Below are 19,285 nucleotides of genomic sequence, written 5' to 3'. Positions count from 1 at the left end.
AGGGCCCAGGTCTGGTAGTACTGCTCTAGCAGGTCCAGGCTCTGCTGTAGGCCATGTGCTGTGGGGGTTTACTGCCAGGGCCCAGGTCTGGTAGTACTGCTCTAGCAGGTCCAGGCTCTGCTGTAGGCCATGTGCTGTGGGGGTTTACTGCCAGGGCCCAGGTCTGGTAGTACTGCTCTAGCAGGTCCAGGCTCTGCTGTAGGCCATGTGCTGTGGGGGTTTACTGCCAGGGCCCAGGTCTGGCAGTACTGCTCTAGCAGGTCCAGGCTCTGCTGTAGGCCATGTGCTGTGGGGGTTTACTGCCAGGGCCCAGGTCTGGTAGTACTGTTCTAGCAGGTCCAGGCTCTGCTGTAGGCCATGTGCTGTGGGTGTTTACTGCCAGGGCCCAGGTCTGACAGTACTGCTCTAGCAGGTCCAGGCTCTGCTGTAGGCCATGTGCTGTGGGGGTTTACTGCCAGGGACCAGGTCTGGTAGTACTGCTCTAGCAGGTCCAGGCTCTGCTGTAGGCCATGTGCTGTGGGGGTTTACTGCCAGGGCCCAGGTCTGGCAGTACTGCTCTAGCAGGTCCAGGCTCTGCTGTAGGCCATGTGCTGTGGGGGTTTACTGCCAGGGCCCAGGTCTGGTAGTACTGCTCTAGTAGGTCCAGGCTCTGCTGTAGGCCATGTGCTGTGGGGGTTTACTGCCAGGGCCCAGGTCTGGTAGTACTGCTCTAGCAGGTCCAGGCTCTGCTGTAGGCCATGTGCTGTGGGGGTTTACTGCCAGGGCCCAGGTCTGGTAGTACTGCTCTAGCAGGTCCAGGCTCTGCTGTAGGCCATGTGCTGTGGGGGTTTACTGCCAGGGCCCATGTCTGGTAGTACTGCTCTAGCAGGTCCAGGCTCTGCTGTAGGCCATGTGCTGTGGGTGACAGCAGGCATAGGTCATCAGCGAAGAGCAGGCGTTTAACCTCTGAACTGTGGAGACTAACACCAGGGCTGAGGATTTATCTAGAATAGTGGCCAATTCGCTGATGTAAATATTGAGGAGTGCAGGGCTCAGATTGCAACCCTGGCAAACCCTCTCTCTCTCTTTCACTCTCACTCTCACTGTCACACACACTCTCTCACACACACACACACACACACACGCACACACACACACACACACACACACACACTTGAGCATGTGCAGCACGGAGTGGAGATGATTCCAGGAAGGTAATATGTGTAAAGCTGTGAGGCGTCTCTCTGATAAGGACTAGATGAGGAATCCTCATCACTACAGTATAACAGGATGAGAATGTAATGAGACTAGAGTGGCAAAGCCTGGAATACTGAATATTACAACATCCAACAGGCCCTGTTCTACCACTCTGCTCAGCAACGTTTCCAGGAATGATGTTACAGTCCCTGTGTTGCTATGACTCCCTCTAGTACAGTCCCTGTGTTGCTATCACTCCCTCTAGTACAGTCCCTGTGTTGCTATGACTCCCTCTAGTACAGTCCCTGTGTTGCTATGACTCCCTCTAGTACAGTCCCTGTGTTGCTATGACTCCCTCTAGTCTAGTTAGAGGAACAACTGATATGAATGTCCTTCCATCCTGGATCTTCATTTGTTGAGTCAGGTGTTGTTGCTAGGCTACAACTTAAACTCTAGTTAGAGGACTTCCAATCAGAGCCCTATATTTAGAGGGTCTCTGTCTCGGCTTCCTCTGGGCCACTAGAGGGTTGTTACTGTGTATGAGGGTGATGTTCTGTATCAGAGCTGTATATTTAGAGGGTATCGGCTTCCTCTGGGCCACTAGAGGGTTGTTACTGTGTATTAGGGTGATGTTCTGTATCAGAGCTGTATATTTAGAGGGTATCGGCTTCCTCTGGGCCACTAGAGGGTTGTTACTGTGTATGAGGGTGATGTTCTGTATCAGAGCTGTATATTTAGAGGGTATCGGCTTCCTCTGGGCCACTAGAGGGTTGTTACTGTGTATTAGGGTGATGTTCTGTATCAGAGCTGTATATTTAGAGGGTATCGGCTTCCTCTGGGCCACTAGAGGGTTGTTACTGTGTATGAGGGTGATGTTCTGTATCAGAGCTGTATATTTAGAGGGTATCGGCTTCCTCTGGGCCACTAGAGGGTTGTTACTGTGTATTAGGGTGATGTTCTGTATCAGAGCTGTATATTTAGAGGGTCTCGGCTTCCTCTGGGCCACTAGAGGGTTGTTACTGTGTATTAGGGTGATGTTCTGTATCAGAGCTGTATATTTAGAGGGTATCGGCTTCCTCTGGGCCACTAGAGGGTTGTTACTGTGTATTAGGGTGATAATCTGTATCAGAGCTGTATATGTAGAGGGTCTCAGCGTCCTCTGGGCCACTAGAGGGTTGTTACTGTGTATTAGGGTGATGTTCTGTATCAGAGCTGTATATTTAGAGGGTATCTGCTTCCTCTGGGCCACTAGAGGGTTGTTACTGTGTATTAGGGTGATGTTCTGTATCAGAGCTGTATATTTAGAGGGTATCGGCTTCCTCTGGGCCACTAGAGGGTTGTTACTGTGTATTAGGGTGATGTTCTGTATCAGAGCTGTATATTTAGAGGGTCTCAGCTTCCTCTGGGCCACTAGAGGGTTGTTACTGTGTATGAGGGTGATGTTCTGTATCAGAGCTGTATATTTAGAGGATCTCTGTCTCGGCTTCCTCTGGGCCACTAGAGGGTTGTTACTGTATATTAGGGTGATGTTCTGTATCAGAGCTGTATATTTAGAGGGTCTCTGTCTCGGCTTCCTCTGGGCAACTAGAGGGTTGTTACTGTGTATTAGGGTGATGTTCTGTATCAGAGCTGTATATTTAGAGGGTCTCTGCTTCCTCTGGGCCACTAGAGGGTTGTTACTGTGTATTAGGGTGATGTTCTGTATCAGAGCTGTATATTTAGAGGGTCTCTGCTTCCTCTGGGCCACTAGAGGGTTGTTACTGTGTATGAGGGTGATGTTCTGTATCAGAGCTGTATATTTAGAGGGTCTCTGTCTCGGCTTCCTCTGGGCCACTAGAGGGTTGTTACTGTGTATTAGGGTGATGTTCTGTATCAGAGCCGTATATTTAGAGGGTCTCGGCTTCCTCTGGGCCACTAGAGGGTTGTTACTGTGTATGAGGGTGATGTTCTGTATCAGAGCTGTATATGTAGAGGGTATCTGCTTCCTCTGGGCCACTAGAGGGTTGTTACTGTGTATGAGGGTGATGTTCTGTATCAGAGCTGTATATTTAGAGGGTCTCTGTCTCGGCTTCCTCTGGGCCACTAGAGGGTTGTTACTGTGTATGAGGGTGATGTTCTGTATCAGAGCTGTATATTTAGAGGGTATCGGCTTCCTCTGGGCCACTAGAGGGTTGTTACTGTGTATTAGGGTGATGTTCTGTATCAGAGCTGTATATTTAGAGGGTCTCGGCTTCCTCTGGGCCACTAGAGGGTTGTTACTGTGTATTAGGGTGATGTTCTGTATCAGAGCTGTATATTTAGAGGGTATCGGCTTCCTCTGGGCCACTAGAGGGTTGTTACTGTGTATTAGGGTGATGTTCTGTATCAGAGCTGTATATGTAGAGGGTCTCAGCGTCCTCTGGGCCACTAGAGGGTTGTTACTGTGTATTAGGGTGATGTTCTGTATCAGAGCTGTATATTTAGAGGGTATCTGCTTCCTCTGGGCCACTAGAGGGTTGTTACTGTGTATTAGGGTGATGTTCTGTATCAGAGCTGTATATTTAGAGGGTATCGGCTTCCTCTGGGCCACTAGAGGGTTGTTACTGTGTATTAGGGTGATGTTCTGTATCAGAGCTGTATATTTAGAGGGTCTCAGCTTCCTCTGGGCCACTAGAGGGTTGTTACTGTGTATTAGGGTGGTGTTCTGTATCAGAGCTGTATATTTAGAGGGTCTCAGCTTCCTCTGGGCCACTAGAGGGTTGTTACTGTGTATTAGGGTGATGTTCTGTATCAGAGCCGTATATTTAGAGGGTCTCAGCTTCCTCTGGGCCACTAGAGGGTTGTTACTGTGTATGAGGGTGATGTTCTGTATCAGAGCTGTATATTTAGAGGGTCTCGGCTTCCTCTGGGCCACTAGAGGGTTGTTACTGTGTATTAGGGTGATGTTCTGTATCAGAGCTGTATATTTAGAGGATCTCTGTCTCGGCTTCCTCTGGGCCACTAGAGGGTTGTTACTGTGTATTAGGGTGATGTTCTGTATCAGAGCTGTATATTTAGAGGATCTCTGTCTCGGCTTCCTCTGGGCCACTAGAGGGTTGTTACTGTGTATTAGGGTGATGTTCTGTATCAGAGCTGTATATTTAGAGGGTCTCTGTCTCGGCTTCCTCTGGGCCACTAGAGGGTTGTTACTGTGTATTAGGGTGATGTTCTGTATCAGAGCTGTATATTTAGAGGGTCTCTGCTTCCTCTGGGCCACTAGAGGGTTGTTACTGTGTATTAGGGTGATGTTCTGTATCAGAGCTGTATATTTAGAGGGTCTCTGCTTCCTCTGGGCCACTAGAGGGTTGTTACTGTGTATGAGGGTGATGTTCTGTATCAGAGCTGTATATTTAGAGGGTCTCTGTCTCGGCTTCCTCTGGGCCACTAGAGGGTTGTTATTGTGTATTAGGGTGATGTTCTGTATCAGAGCCGTATATTTAGAGGGTCTCGGCTTCCTCTGGGCCACTAGAGGGTTGTTACTGTGTATGAGGGTGATGTTCTGTATCAGAGCTGTATATTTAGAGGGTATCGGCTTCCTCTGGGCCACTAGAGGGTTGTTACTGTGTATTAGGGTGATAATCTGTATCAGAGCTGTATATGTAGAGGGTCTCAGCGTCCTCTGGGCCACTAGAGGGTTGTTACTGTGTATTAGGGTGATGTTCTGTATCAGAGCTGTATATTTAGAGGGTATCTGCTTCCTCTGGGCCACTAGAGGGTTGTTACTGTGTATTAGGGTGATGTTCTGTATCAGAGCTGTATATTTAGAGGGTATCGGCTTCCTCTGGGCCACTAGAGGGTTGTTACTGTGTATTAGGGTGATGTTCTGTATCAGAGCTGTATATTTAGAGGGTCTCAGCTTCCTCTGGGCCACTAGAGGGTTGTTACTGTGTATGAGGGTGATGTTCTGTATCAGAGCTGTATATTTAGAGGATCTCTGTCTCGGCTTCCTCTGGGCCACTAGAGGGTTGTTACTGTATATTAGGGTGATGTTCTGTATCAGAGCTGTATATTTAGAGGGTCTCTGTCTCGGCTTCCTCTGGGCAACTAGAGGGTTGTTACTGTGTATTAGGGTGATGTTCTGTATCAGAGCTGTATATTTAGAGGGTCTCTGCTTCCTCTGGGCCACTAGAGGGTTGTTACTGTGTATTAGGGTGATGTTCTGTATCAGAGCTGTATATTTAGAGGGTCTCTGCTTCCTCTGGGCCACTAGAGGGTTGTTACTGTGTATGAGGGTGATGTTCTGTATCAGAGCTGTATATTTAGAGGGTCTCTGTCTCGGCTTCCTCTGGGCCACTAGAGGGTTGTTACTGTGTATTAGGGTGATGTTCTGTATCAGAGCCGTATATTTAGAGGGTCTCGGCTTCCTCTGGGCCACTAGAGGGTTGTTACTGTGTATGAGGGTGATGTTCTGTATCAGAGCTGTATATGTAGAGGGTATCTGCTTCCTCTGGGCCACTAGAGGGTTGTTACTGTGTATGAGGGTGATGTTCTGTATCAGAGCTGTATATTTAGAGGGTCTCTGTCTCGGCTTCCTCTGGGCCACTAGAGGGTTGTTACTGTGTATGAGGGTGATGTTCTGTATCAGAGCTGTATATTTAGAGGGTATCGGCTTCCTCTGGGCCACTAGAGGGTTGTTACTGTGTATTAGGGTGATGTTCTGTATCAGAGCTGTATATTTAGAGGGTCTCGGCTTCCTCTGGGCCACTAGAGGGTTGTTACTGTGTATTAGGGTGATGTTCTGTATCAGAGCTGTATATTTAGAGGGTATCGGCTTCCTCTGGGCCACTAGAGGGTTGTTACTGTGTATTAGGGTGATGTTCTGTATCAGAGCTGTATATTTAGAGGGTCTCGGCTTCCTCTGGGCCACTAGAGGGTTGTTACTGTGTATTAGGGTGATGTTCTGTATCAGAGCTGTATATTTAGAGGGTATCGGCTTCCTCTGGGCCACTAGAGGGTTGTTACTGTGTATTAGGGTGATAATCTGTATCAGAGCTGTATATGTAGAGGGTCTCAGCGTCCTCTGGGCCACTAGAGGGTTGTTACTGTGTATTAGGGTGATGTTCTGTATCAGAGCTGTATATTTAGAGGGTATCTGCTTCCTCTGGGCCACTAGAGGGTTGTTACTGTGTATTAGGGTGATGTTCTGTATCAGAGCTGTATATTTAGAGGGTATCGGCTTCCTCTGGGCCACTAGAGGGTTGTTACTGTGTATTAGGGTGATGTTCTGTATCAGAGCTGTATATTTAGAGGGTCTCAGCTTCCTCTGGGCCACTAGAGGGTTGTTACTGTGTATGAGGGTGATGTTCTGTATCAGAGCTGTATATTTAGAGGATCTCTGTCTCGGCTTCCTCTGGGCCACTAGAGGGTTGTTACTGTATATTAGGGTGATGTTCTGTATCAGAGCTGTATATTTAGAGGGTCTCTGTCTCGGCTTCCTCTGGGCAACTAGAGGGTTGTTACTGTGTATTAGGGTGATGTTCTGTATCAGAGCTGTATATTTAGAGGGTCTCTGCTTCCTCTGGGCCACTAGAGGGTTGTTACTGTGTATTAGGGTGATGTTCTGTATCAGAGCTGTATATTTAGAGGGTCTCTGCTTCCTCTGGGCCACTAGAGGGTTGTTACTGTGTATGAGGGTGATGTTCTGTATCAGAGCTGTATATTTAGAGGGTCTCTGTCTCGGCTTCCTCTGGGCCACTAGAGGGTTGTTACTGTGTATTAGGGTGATGTTCTGTATCAGAGCCGTATATTTAGAGGGTCTCGGCTTCCTCTGGGCCACTAGAGGGTTGTTACTGTGTATGAGGGTGATGTTCTGTATCAGAGCTGTATATGTAGAGGGTATCTGCTTCCTCTGGGCCACTAGAGGGTTGTTACTGTGTATGAGGGTGATGTTCTGTATCAGAGCTGTATATTTAGAGGGTCTCTGTCTCGGCTTCCTCTGGGCCACTAGAGGGTTGTTACTGTGTATGAGGGTGATGTTCTGTATCAGAGCTGTATATTTAGAGGGTATCGGCTTCCTCTGGGCCACTAGAGGGTTGTTACTGTGTATTAGGGTGATGTTCTGTATCAGAGCTGTATATTTAGAGGGTCTCGGCTTCCTCTGGGCCACTAGAGGGTTGTTACTGTGTATTAGGGTGATGTTCTGTATCAGAGCTGTATATTTAGAGGGTATCGGCTTCCTCTGGGCCACTAGAGGGTTGTTACTGTGTATTAGGGTGATGTTCTGTATCAGAGCTGTATATGTAGAGGGTCTCAGCGTCCTCTGGGCCACTAGAGGGTTGTTACTGTGTATTAGGGTGATGTTCTGTATCAGAGCTGTATATTTAGAGGGTATCTGCTTCCTCTGGGCCACTAGAGGGTTGTTACTGTGTATTAGGGTGATGTTCTGTATCAGAGCTGTATATTTAGAGGGTATCGGCTTCCTCTGGGCCACTAGAGGGTTGTTACTGTGTATTAGGGTGATGTTCTGTATCAGAGCTGTATATTTAGAGGGTCTCAGCTTCCTCTGGGCCACTAGAGGGTTGTTACTGTGTATTAGGGTGGTGTTCTGTATCAGAGCTGTATATTTAGAGGGTCTCAGCTTCCTCTGGGCCACTAGAGGGTTGTTACTGTGTATTAGGGTGATGTTCTGTATCAGAGCCGTATATTTAGAGGGTCTCAGCTTCCTCTGGGCCACTAGAGGGTTGTTACTGTGTATGAGGGTGATGTTCTGTATCAGAGCTGTATATTTAGAGGGTCTCGGCTTCCTCTGGGCCACTAGAGGGTTGTTACTGTGTATTAGGGTGATGTTCTGTATCAGAGCTGTATATTTAGAGGATCTCTGTCTCGGCTTCCTCTGGGCCACTAGAGGGTTGTTACTGTGTATTAGGGTGATGTTCTGTATCAGAGCTGTATATTTAGAGGATCTCTGTCTCGGCTTCCTCTGGGCCACTAGAGGGTTGTTACTGTGTATTAGGGTGATGTTCTGTATCAGAGCTGTATATTTAGAGGGTCTCTGTCTCGGCTTCCTCTGGGCCACTAGAGGGTTGTTACTGTGTATTAGGGTGATGTTCTGTATCAGAGCTGTATATTTAGAGGGTCTCTGCTTCCTCTGGGCCACTAGAGGGTTGTTACTGTGTATTAGGGTGATGTTCTGTATCAGAGCTGTATATTTAGAGGGTCTCTGCTTCCTCTGGGCCACTAGAGGGTTGTTACTGTGTATGAGGGTGATGTTCTGTATCAGAGCTGTATATTTAGAGGGTCTCTGTCTCGGCTTCCTCTGGGCCACTAGAGGGTTGTTATTGTGTATTAGGGTGATGTTCTGTATCAGAGCCGTATATTTAGAGGGTCTCGGCTTCCTCTGGGCCACTAGAGGGTTGTTACTGTGTATGAGGGTGATGTTCTGTATCAGAGCTGTATATTTAGAGGGTATCTGCTTCCTCTGGGCCACTAGAGGGTTGTTACTGTGTATGAGGGTGATGTTCTGTATCAGAGCTGTATATTTAGAGGGTCTCTGTCTCGGCTTCCTCTGGGCCACTAGAGGGTTGTTACTGTGTATTAGGGTGATGTTCTGTATCAGAGCTGTATATTTAGAGGGTATCGGCTTCCTCTGGGCCACTAGAGGGTTGTTACTGTGTATTAGGGTGATGTTCTGTATCAGAGCTGTATATTTAGAGGGTCTCTGTCTCGGCTTCCTCTGGGCCACTAGAGGGTTGTTACTGTGTATGAGGGTGATGTTCTGTATCAGAGCTGTATATTTAGAGGGTCTCTGCTTCCTCTGGGCCACTAGAGGGTTGTTACTGTGTATTAGGGTGATGTTCTGTATCAGAGCTGTATATTTAGAGGGTCTCTGCTTCCTCTGGGCCACTAGAGGGTTGTTACTGTGTATTAGGGTGATGTTCTGTATCAGAGCTGTATATTTAGAGGGTCTCGGCTTCCTCTGGGCCACTAGAGGGTTGTTACTGTGTATTAGGGTGATGTTCTGTATCAGAGCTGTATATTTAGTGGGTCTCTGTCTCTGCTTCCTCTGGGCCACTAGAGGGTTGTTACTGTGTATTAGGGTGATGTTCTGTATCAGAGCTGTATATTTAGAGGGTATCTGCTTCCTCTGGGCCACTAGAGGGTTGTTACTGTGTATTAGGGTGATGTTCTGTATCGTCATTTTATGTCTTTATTTATAACTGTTTTCTGTGGTTCTCAACAGCTGTTTGTGAAGGAGCTGCACCAGTGGCAGGGTCAGGTGGACGTGACCAATGACCTGGCAGGGAAGCTGTTAACCCTTTACTCTACCGACCACACGCACAAGGTCACACAGATGACCGACGCCATGAACGTTACCTGGGAGCACATCAACAAACGGTGAGTCAGTCTGTTATTCTGTCAGTCAGTTGGTCAACCAGTCAGTCAGTTATTTAGTCAGTTAGTCAGTCAGTTATTCAGTTAGTCAGTCAGCCTGTCAGTCAGTCAGTTAGTTAGTTAGTCAGACAGTCAGTCAACCATTCAGTCAGTTATTTAGTCAGTCAGTCTGGTATTCTGTCAGTCAGTTAGTAAACCAGTCAGTCAATTAGCCAGTCAGTCAGTCAGTTAGTCTGTCGGTCAGTCAGTTAATTAACCAGTCAGTCATTCAGTTAATCAGTCAGTCAACCAGTCAGTCAGTCAGTTAGTCAGTCAGTCAGTCAGTTAGTTAGTCAGACAGTCTGGTATTCTGTCAGTCAGTCAGTTAATCAGTCAGTCATTCAGTTAATCAGTCAGTTAATCAGTCAGTCAGTCTGCATCAGTCCCACATGCTCCTGAAAGCACTTCATCATGCTGTCTCTCAGTACACCTGAACACACACACACAATGCACAGTACATCTGAACGCACGCACACACATTGACCCTCACTGTTAGTTCTACTAAATTTCCCCGTGACAGGCCACATCATAACACTGATGTATGACCCCAGTTTGCCCTCTGAACTTGTGACCTGTGTGTGTGTGTGTAGCGGTGCCAACAACAGTTTCTGTACATGTGTTCCTATTTGTGGATGTAGTGTCGGGGACCGTGAGGCGGCTCTGTCAGCTGCTCTGAGGCTGTTACAGCAGTTCTACCTGGACCTGAAGGAGTTCCTCAACTGGCTGACGGAGGCAGAGACCACCTGTAACGTCCTGCTGGACGCCTCACACAAGGAGAGGCTGCTGGAGGACCCTGAGGCTGTACGACACCTGCTGGGGCAGTTCCAGGTACTCACACTCAGTTCATACTGTAGAGTCAGTCTCCTGCTGGGGCAGTTCCAGGTACTCACACTCAGTTCATACTGTAGAGTCAGTCACCTGCTGGGGCAGTTCCAGGTACTCACACTCAGTTCATACTGTAGAGTCAGTCACCTGCTGGGGCAGTTCCAGGTACTCACACTCAGTTCATACTGTAGAGTCAGTCACCTGCTGGGGCAGTTCCAGGTACTCACACTCAGTTCATACTGTAGAGTCAGTCTCCTGCTGGGGCAGTTCCAGGTACTCACACTCAGTTCATACTGTAGAGTCAGTCTCCTACTGGGGCAGTTCCAGGTACTCACACTCAGTTCATACTGTAGAGTCAGTCTCCTTCTGGGGCAGTTCCAAGTACTCACACTCAGTTCATACTGTAGAGTCAGTCTCCTGCTGGGGCAGTTCCAGGTACTCACACTCAGTTCATACTGTAGAGTCAGTCACCTGCTGGGGCAGTTCCAGGTACTCACACTCAGTTCATACTGTAGAGTCAGTCACCTGCTGGGGCAGTTCCAGGTACTCACACTCAGTTCATACTGTAGAGTCAGTCTCCTGCTGGGGCAGTTCCAGGTACTCACACTCAGTTCATACTGTAGAGTCAGTCTCCTGCTGGGGCAGTTCCAGGTACTCACACTCAGTTCATACTGTAGAGTCAGTCTCCTGCTGGGGCAGTTCCAGGTACTCACACTCAGTTCATACTGTAGAGTCAGTCACCTGCTGGGGCAGTTCCAGGTACTCACACTCAGTTCATACTGTAGAGTCAGTCTCCTGCTGGGGCAGTTCCAGGTACTCACACTCAGTTCATACTGTAGAGTCAGTCTCCTGCTGGGGCAGTTCCAGGTACTCACACTCAGTTCATACTGTAGAGTCAGTCTCCTTCTGGGGCAGTTCCAGGTACTCACACTCAGTTCATACTGTAGAGTCAGTCACCTGCTGGGGCAGTTCCAGGTACTCACACTCAGTTCATACTGTAGAGTCAGTCACCTGCTGGGGCAGTTCCAGGTACTCACACTCAGTTCATACTGTAGAGTCAGTCACCTGCTGGGGCAGTTCCAGGTACTCACACACACAAACTAGTGTCAGTTCAGAATCCGTTAAGAGTAATTTCATAGACTCAATTCAACAAAGTCAAATTGTTGAGTCATCTTTCAGTTGAGTCAGCTCAGCTTGAGTGGCATTAGTGTGAAGTGTCTCAGGGTGGGGGAGGTGTCAGTACAGTATGTGCAGGGTGTGTGATGTGTTCTAGAAAGCAGCCAGCAGTCTGACCCAGTCTCTTGTCCTCGGTACCTTCCCCTGACTGCCATGTGTGCCCCTCAATACCCCGGCTGGTATGACAGGAATGTTGGGCCTGGCTGGGGGGACGAGACAAGGTCCAGACTCCAAGGAGTGGACAAAGACAGGACCCCCCCCCCCCCCCCCCCCCAACTCACACTGTATTGTGGGTTGTGAAGAGACAGGCCTGTTCTGAGTTTGGAAAGGGAACATTTCTGACCCTCTGTGCAGCAGTAGTCGCCCACTTTCTTCACTCTCTCCCCCAGTGAACAACAGTCGCTGTGTGTCGGACATCAACCAGCCTTCTGTACCTCATTCTATTGGGTCTCTCCCTCTTCCTCACACACATGCACACGAGCAGACACTCACACTCACACACACACACTCACATAGGCACAGTGCTCATTGTAGCTCACGGACAAACACAGAAAGCATCTACACTTGATTGAGTTTAGCGACAGAAGAGATGTTTTCTTAGTTGTGTGAAGCGTTGCCTTAAGTGGATAATATGTTGCGCAGGAAAACCTACCAAGTTCAGGTTAGAGATTACAACTTACTGGTCACTGGGAAGGGTTTCTGTCCAGTACTGAACGTGTGTCTGTGTATTCTTCTGTCCAGTACTGAACGTGTCTGTGTATTCTTCTGTCCAGTACTGAACGTGTGTCTGTGTATTCTTCTGTCCAGTACTGAACGTGTGTCTGTGTATTCTTCTGTCCAGTACTGAACGTGTCTGTGTATTCTTCTGTCCAGTACTGAACGTGTGTCTGTGTATTCTTCTGTCCAGTACTGAACGTGTGTCTGTGTATTCTTCTGTCCAGTACTGAACGTGTGTCTGTGTATTCTTCTGTCCAGTACTGAACGTGTGTCTGTGTATTCTTCTGTCCAGTACTGAACGTGTCTGTGTATTCTTCTGTCTTGCACTGTTCGTCTGTCTCGGAGTTGGAGAAAGACAGTCACTTCAGACGTAGTGCTCACTTGAATGAACCACGGTCAGAAATGGTCCATTTAATACAGTAGGCTTTGTTGTTGCTGTACACTGAGTGGACAAAACATTAGGAACACCTGCTCTTTCCATGATATAGACTCACCAGGTGAATCCAGGTTGAAGTTATGATCCCTTATTGATGTCACTTGTTAAATCCACTTCAATCAGTGTAGATGAAGAGGAGGAGACAGGTTAAAGAAGGATGTTTAAGTCTTGAGACAATTGAAACATGGATTGTGTATGTGTGTCATTTAGAGGGTGAATGGGCAAGACAAAAGATTTAAGTGACTTTGAACGGGGTTTGGTAGTAGGTGCCAGTCACACCAGTTAGAGTGTGTCAAGAACTGCAACGCTGCTGGGTTTTTCACACTCAACAGTTTCCCACGTGTATCAAGAGCCTGGACTCGAACCCAGAATCTCTAGTGGCACAGCTAGCACTGCGATGCAGTGCCTTAGACCACTGCGCCACTCGGGAGGCCCGAATCAAGGCTGTTCTTAATGTTTTGTACACTCAGTGTATATTTACAGTCAATGACATTTCAATTCAAATAACTTCATGTTTTCCTGTGAGGAAACTTGTTGTGTGGTTTTGGTACGTGCATTAAGTAAATGAGGCACATGGGGTTGCTAAGGAGATTCTATGAATGGTTGTTATGTAGTCTTCTATTCTGTGACGTCATTCTGCCCTCTCTGAGATCAAACCTCACAGCCACATGACTCTTAGACCTGCAGCATCTGATGATGCCAGTCAGGGGAAAGGAATGGACTAATTAGGATCATTAGAGAACATTAGATTGAGAGTACAAAAAAAAGATTCCAAAAGGGTTCTTCAGAAGTCCCCATAGGAGAACCCTTTTTGGTTCCAGGTAGAACCATTTTGGTTCCATGTAGAAAAGGGTTCTACCTGGAACCAAAAGGGGTTCTTCAAAAGGGTTCTCCTATGGGGACAGCCGAAGAACCCTTTTAGGTTCTAGATTGCACCTTGTTTTCTAAGAGTGTATGGTGAGGTGGGGAGCTTTGGTTGGACATTCCCCATCATAATATGTACAGTATGTACCCAGCTAGTGGAGAAGGTACTCAGGTAATACCTGGATAACCTGGCTCTTTCACCAGCAGGACATTAATGACAATAATGAGAAAGACTCATGGATTCATTAGGATTCTAGAATATTAGGCTGAGAGAGTGGCTGCTCTGTTTGGGCATGTCCATCATTATTATAATATGTAGTCATCTAATGGCTTCTTCTATAGGAGGACATATATCATTATTATAATATGTAGTCATCTAATGGCTCCTTCTATAGGAGGACATATATCATTATTATAATATGTAGTCATCTAATGGCTTCTTCTATAGGAGGACATATATCATTATTATAATATGTAGTCATCTAATGGCTTCTTCTATAGGAGGACATATATCATTATTATAATATGTAGTCATCTAATGGCTCCTTCTATAGGAGGACATATATCATTATTATAATATGTAGTCATCTAATGGCTTCTTCTATAGGAGGACATATATCATTATTATAATATGTAGTCATCTAATGGCTCCTTCTATAGGAGGACATATATCATTATTATAATATGTAGTCATCTAATGGCTTCTTCTATAGGAGGACATATATCATTATTATAATATGTAGTCATCTAATGGCTTCTTCTATAGGAGGACATATATCATTATTATAATATGTAGTCATCTAATGGCTCCTTCTATAGGAGGACATATATCATTATTATAATATGTAGTCATCTAATGGCTTCTTCTATAGGAGGACATATATCATTATTATAATATGTAGTCATCTAATGGCTCCTTCTATAGGAGGACATATATCATTATTATAATATGTAGTCATCTAATGGTTCCTTCTATAGAAGGACATATATCATTATTATAATATATAGATATTAATCTAATGGCTCCTTCTATAGGAGGACATATATCATTATTATAATATACAGATATGAATCTAATGGCTCCTTCTATAGGAGGACATATATCATTATTATAATATATAGATATTAATCTAATGGTTCCTTCTATAGGAGGACATATATCATTATTATAATATATAGATATGAATCTAATGGTTCCTTCTATAGGAGGACATATATCATTATTATAATATATAGATATGAATCTAATGGTTCCTTCTATAGGAGGACATATATCATTATTATAATATATAGATATGAATCTAATGGTTCCTTCTATAGGAGGACATATATCATTATTATAATATATAGATATGAATCTAATGGTTCCTTCTATAGGAGGACATATATCATTATTATAATATATAGATATGAATCTAATGGTTCCTTCTATAGGAGGACATATATCATTATTATAATATGTAGTCATCTAATGGCTCCTTCTATAGGAGGACATATATCATTATTATAATATGTAGTCATCTAATGGCTCCTTCTATAGGAGGACATATATCATTATTATAATATATAGATATTAATCTAATGGCTCCTTCTATAGGAGGACATATATCATTATTATAATATGTAGATATTAATCTAATGGTTCCTTCTATAGGAGGACATATATCATTATTATAATATATAGATATGAATCTAATGGTTCCTAGGCTTTAATAAGACTGATAATACATTAACTCCTGGTCAAAATGCATCGAAATCATTCAGGCATATGTCACAGAACATTATAATTATTTAGATACCTACTAATGATTGGACGTGTGTGTGTGTGTGTGTGTGTGTGTGTGTGTGTGTGTGTGTGTGTGTGTGTGTGTGTGTGTGTGTGTGTGTGTGTGTGTGTGTATGCTCTGTGTGTGTGTGTGTGTGTGTGTGTGTGCGTGTGTGTGTGTGTGTGTGTGTGTGTAGGACCTTCAGGGGGAGATAGATGGCCACACAGAACTGTACCACTCTCTGGATGAGAATGGTCAGCGTATCGTGACCTCTCTGACCGGCTCAGACGATGCCGTACTCCTACAGAGCCGCCTGGACAACATGGGCCAGCGCTGGGACGAGCTCCGCAGCAAAACCATGAGTATGAGGTAGACACCAGGCCAGCCCCCTTTCTCATGCCTGCCTCCATGTGTTCATTCTACAATCAGGTGTGTTAGACTGAGTAGGGTTGGAGCAAACGCCTGCGGGACCTTTCTTCCTCAGGAGGAAGGGTTGCGCATCCCTGGTCAACAGTCCAGTTTAGATAGTAATATCTTTGATCCAGTCCAGTTTAGATAGTAATATCTTTGATCCAGTCCAGTTTAGATAGTAATATCTATGATCCAGTCTAGTTTAGATAGGAATATATTTGATCCAGTCTAGTTTAGATAGGAATATATTTGATCCAGTCTTGTTTAAATAGGAATATATTTGATCCAGTCTTGTTTAGATAGGAATATATTTGATGCAGTCTAGTTTAGATAGGAATATATTTGATCCAGTCTTGTTTAGATAGGAATATATTTGATGCAGTCTAGTTTAGATAGGAATATATTTGATCCAGTCTTGTTTAGATAGGAATATATTTGATCCAGTCCAGGTTAGATAAGAATATCTACGATCCAGGCCAGTTTAGATAAGAATATCTACGATCCAGCCCAGTTTAGATAGGAATATCTATGATCCGGTCTTATATCTATGCTTCTATGTATATGTTGTAGATCTCACCTGGAAGGGGAAATGGCTCCATGGAAGCGGATACACATGACCCTTCAGGAGCTGATAGCCTGGCTGCAGATGAAGACTGACCTGCTGGAGCAGGAACCACCAGTAAGGGGCGACGTCCCTGCTGTGCAACAACAGCTGGACACACACAGGGTGAGAGCGGAATACTGGCTGGCTGGGTGGTTGGCTGGTTGGTTTTGGTTGGTGGCTGGTTGGTTGGGTGGGTGGCTGGTTGGCTGGGTGGTTAGCTGGCTGGCTGGGTGGTTAGCTGGTTGGTTTTGGTTGGTGGCTGGTTGGTTGGGTGGGTGGCTGGTTGGCTGGGTGGTTAGCTGGTTGGTTTTGGTTGGGTGATTCACTAGTTGGTTGGTTCATAGATACATTGATACGCCAGAAATCGTAAGCAGAGGTTTATATATGTTTATAACTGGTTTATATCTGGTTTATATCTGTTTATATCTGGTTTATTACCGGTTTATATCTGGTTTATATCTGGTTTATATCTGGTTTATAACCGGTTTATATCTGGTTTATATCTGGTTTATATCTGTTTATATCTGGTTTATATCTGGTTTATAACCGGTTTATATCTGGTTTATATCTGGTGTATATCTGTTTATATCTGGTTTTTATATGTTTATAACTGGTTTATAACTGGTTTATAACTGGTTTATATCTGGTTTATATCTGGTTTATATCTGGTTTATATCTGGTTTATAACTGGTTTATAACTGGTTTATATCTGGTGTATATCTGTTTATATCTGGTTTATATATGTTTATAACTGGTTTATAACTGGTTTATAACTGGTTTATATCTGGTTTATATCTGGTTTATATCTGGTTTATATCTGGTTTATATCTGGTTTATATCTGGTTTATAACTGGTTTATAACTGGTTTATATCTGGTTTATATATGTTTATATCTGGTTTATATCTGGTTTATATCTGGTTTATATCTGGTTTATATCTGGTTTATAACTGGTTTATATCTGGTTTATAACTGGTTTATATCTGGTTGATAACATCATAAGTTGTTCAGGAAGCAGATGAGCCACACTGCAAGTTCACTGCATTATGGAGATGTTAGCAATACACAATATTGGAATGTTTTTGTAATGTATCATCATACTCCTAATGAGGACATCATGCATCATTAAGAACTGATGACAGTACTCTGCAACATCATTAAGAACTGATGACAGTACTCTGCAACATCATTAAGAACTGATGACAGTACCCTGCAACATCATTAAGAACTGATGACAGTACTCTGCAACATCATTAAGAACTGATGACAGTACTCTGCAACATCATTAAGAACTGATGACAGTACTCTGCAACATCATTAAGAACTGATGACAGTACTCTGCAACATCATTAAGAACTGATTACAGTATTCTGCCACATCATTAAGAACTGATGACAGTACTCTGCAACATCATTAAGAACTGATGACAGTATTCTGCAACATCATTAAGAACTGATGACAGTATTCTGCAACATCATTAAGAACTGATGACAGTACTCTGCAACGTCATTAAGAACTGATGACAGTATTCTGTAACATCATTAAGAACTGATGACAGTACCCTGCAACATCATTAAGAACTGATGACAGTATTCTGCAACATCATTAAGAACTGATGACACTATTCTGCAACATCATTAAGAACTGATGACAGTTTTCTGCCGTTGTCATGGAGCCTGTGCTTTACGCTGTGTGTGTGTGTGTGTGTGTGTGTGTGTTTTTGCACTAACTGTCCTGCACTGATTTTATACACACACACACACACACACACACACACACACACACACACACACACACACACACACACGGTAACATGGACTCAGACACATACTGCATGTTATTGTTATTCGTCATTTCCTGTGTATTGATTTCTCGTCACTATTTCTATGTTGTATCTTTATCTCTGCGTTGTTGGAAAAGGACCCGGAAGTAAGACTTCTCACTGTTAGTCTACTGTTCTTTACCAAACATGTGATCGATGACGTTTGATTTGATTTTGTGTGTGTGTTACAGAGCTTCAGGAAAGATCTGAGGGCCAAGGGTCCGGTGGTTAACGGGGCTCTGGACCAGGTTCAGATCTTCCTGTCTGAGCTGCCTGCTGAGAGGGAGCCTCAGCCTGTCCAGAGAGGTGAGTGGGACACACTGTTAGCCCGCGGAACTAAAGCCTAGGTATTAATTCATGGGCTTTAACGCGAGTCTAAAGAAAGGTTACTCATCACACACTGGTAAACACCAACAGATACCCTCATCCTGCTCACGGACACCAACACTCATTTTTACCTACTTATAATACACATGTGTATGAACATTAATGGTCATGTCACTGACAAGATACAGTGCAGAGAGAACCTGTTTCCCCCTGTCTAATTCTCCCTACTTCTGCATATTTTTGATATTGAATGTTATCAGATCTTCAACCAAAGACTAATATTAGATAAAGGGAACCTGAGTGAACAAATAACACAACCATTAATTAATTTATTTCATAAACAATTTTATGCAACACCTAATGCCCCCTGTGTGTGAAAAAGTAATTGCCCCTTTACACTCAATAACTGGTTGTGCCACCTTTAGCTGCCATGACTCCAACCAAACGCTTCCTGTAGTTGTTGATCAGTCTCACACATGGCTGTGGGGATGCTGTGCTGCCTCAGGACCTGGACGACTTGCCTTAGTAGAAGGGACTGTGAATTCTGCTCTGTATCAGAGAATTCTACTGGAGAACGTCAGGCCATCTGTCTGTGAGCTGACGCTGAAGCACAGCTGGGTCATGCAGAAAGACAATGATCCAAAACACACAATCAAGTCTACATGAAAATGACTAAAAAAACAACACATTTGAAATTTTGGAAAGGCCTAGTCAAAGTACAGACCTAATCCCAATTGAGATGTTGTGGCAGGACTTGAAATGAGCTGTTCACGCT

General features: G+C 44.7%; 1 protein-coding gene across 20 annotated transcripts in view; it reads left to right on the top strand.

Annotated features, from left to right (window-relative positions):
• LOC110496981 (dystrophin) overlaps positions 1-19,285 on the top strand; it is a 394,538-nt gene that overhangs the window by 311,356 nt on the left and 63,897 nt on the right. For 16 of the 20 annotated variants that reach the window (XM_036951595.1, XM_036951594.1, XM_036951600.1 and 13 more), the window contains 5 exons: positions 9,374-9,528; positions 10,203-10,392; positions 15,545-15,717; positions 16,330-16,486; positions 18,375-18,489. In XM_036951595.1, the coding sequence (XP_036807490.1) occupies positions 9,374-9,528; positions 10,203-10,392; positions 15,545-15,717; positions 16,330-16,486; positions 18,375-18,489 (790 nt within the window). Of the gene's footprint in view, positions 1-9,373; positions 9,529-10,202; positions 10,393-11,457; positions 11,473-12,088; positions 12,227-15,544; positions 15,718-16,329; positions 16,487-18,374; positions 18,490-19,285 lie in introns of those variants that run through there. The other 4 variants (XM_036951614.1, XM_036951612.1, XM_036951616.1 and 1 more) reach the window with 4 other exon arrangements.

The sequence above is a fragment of the Oncorhynchus mykiss genome, chromosome 18 (genome assembly GCF_013265735.2).
Source record: "Oncorhynchus mykiss isolate Arlee chromosome 18, USDA_OmykA_1.1, whole genome shotgun sequence".
Lineage (NCBI taxonomy): Eukaryota > Metazoa > Chordata > Actinopteri > Salmoniformes > Salmonidae > Oncorhynchus > Oncorhynchus mykiss.
The sequence above is the reverse complement of the archived record's forward strand: the minus strand, read 5'-3'. Positions and strand labels throughout refer to the sequence as shown.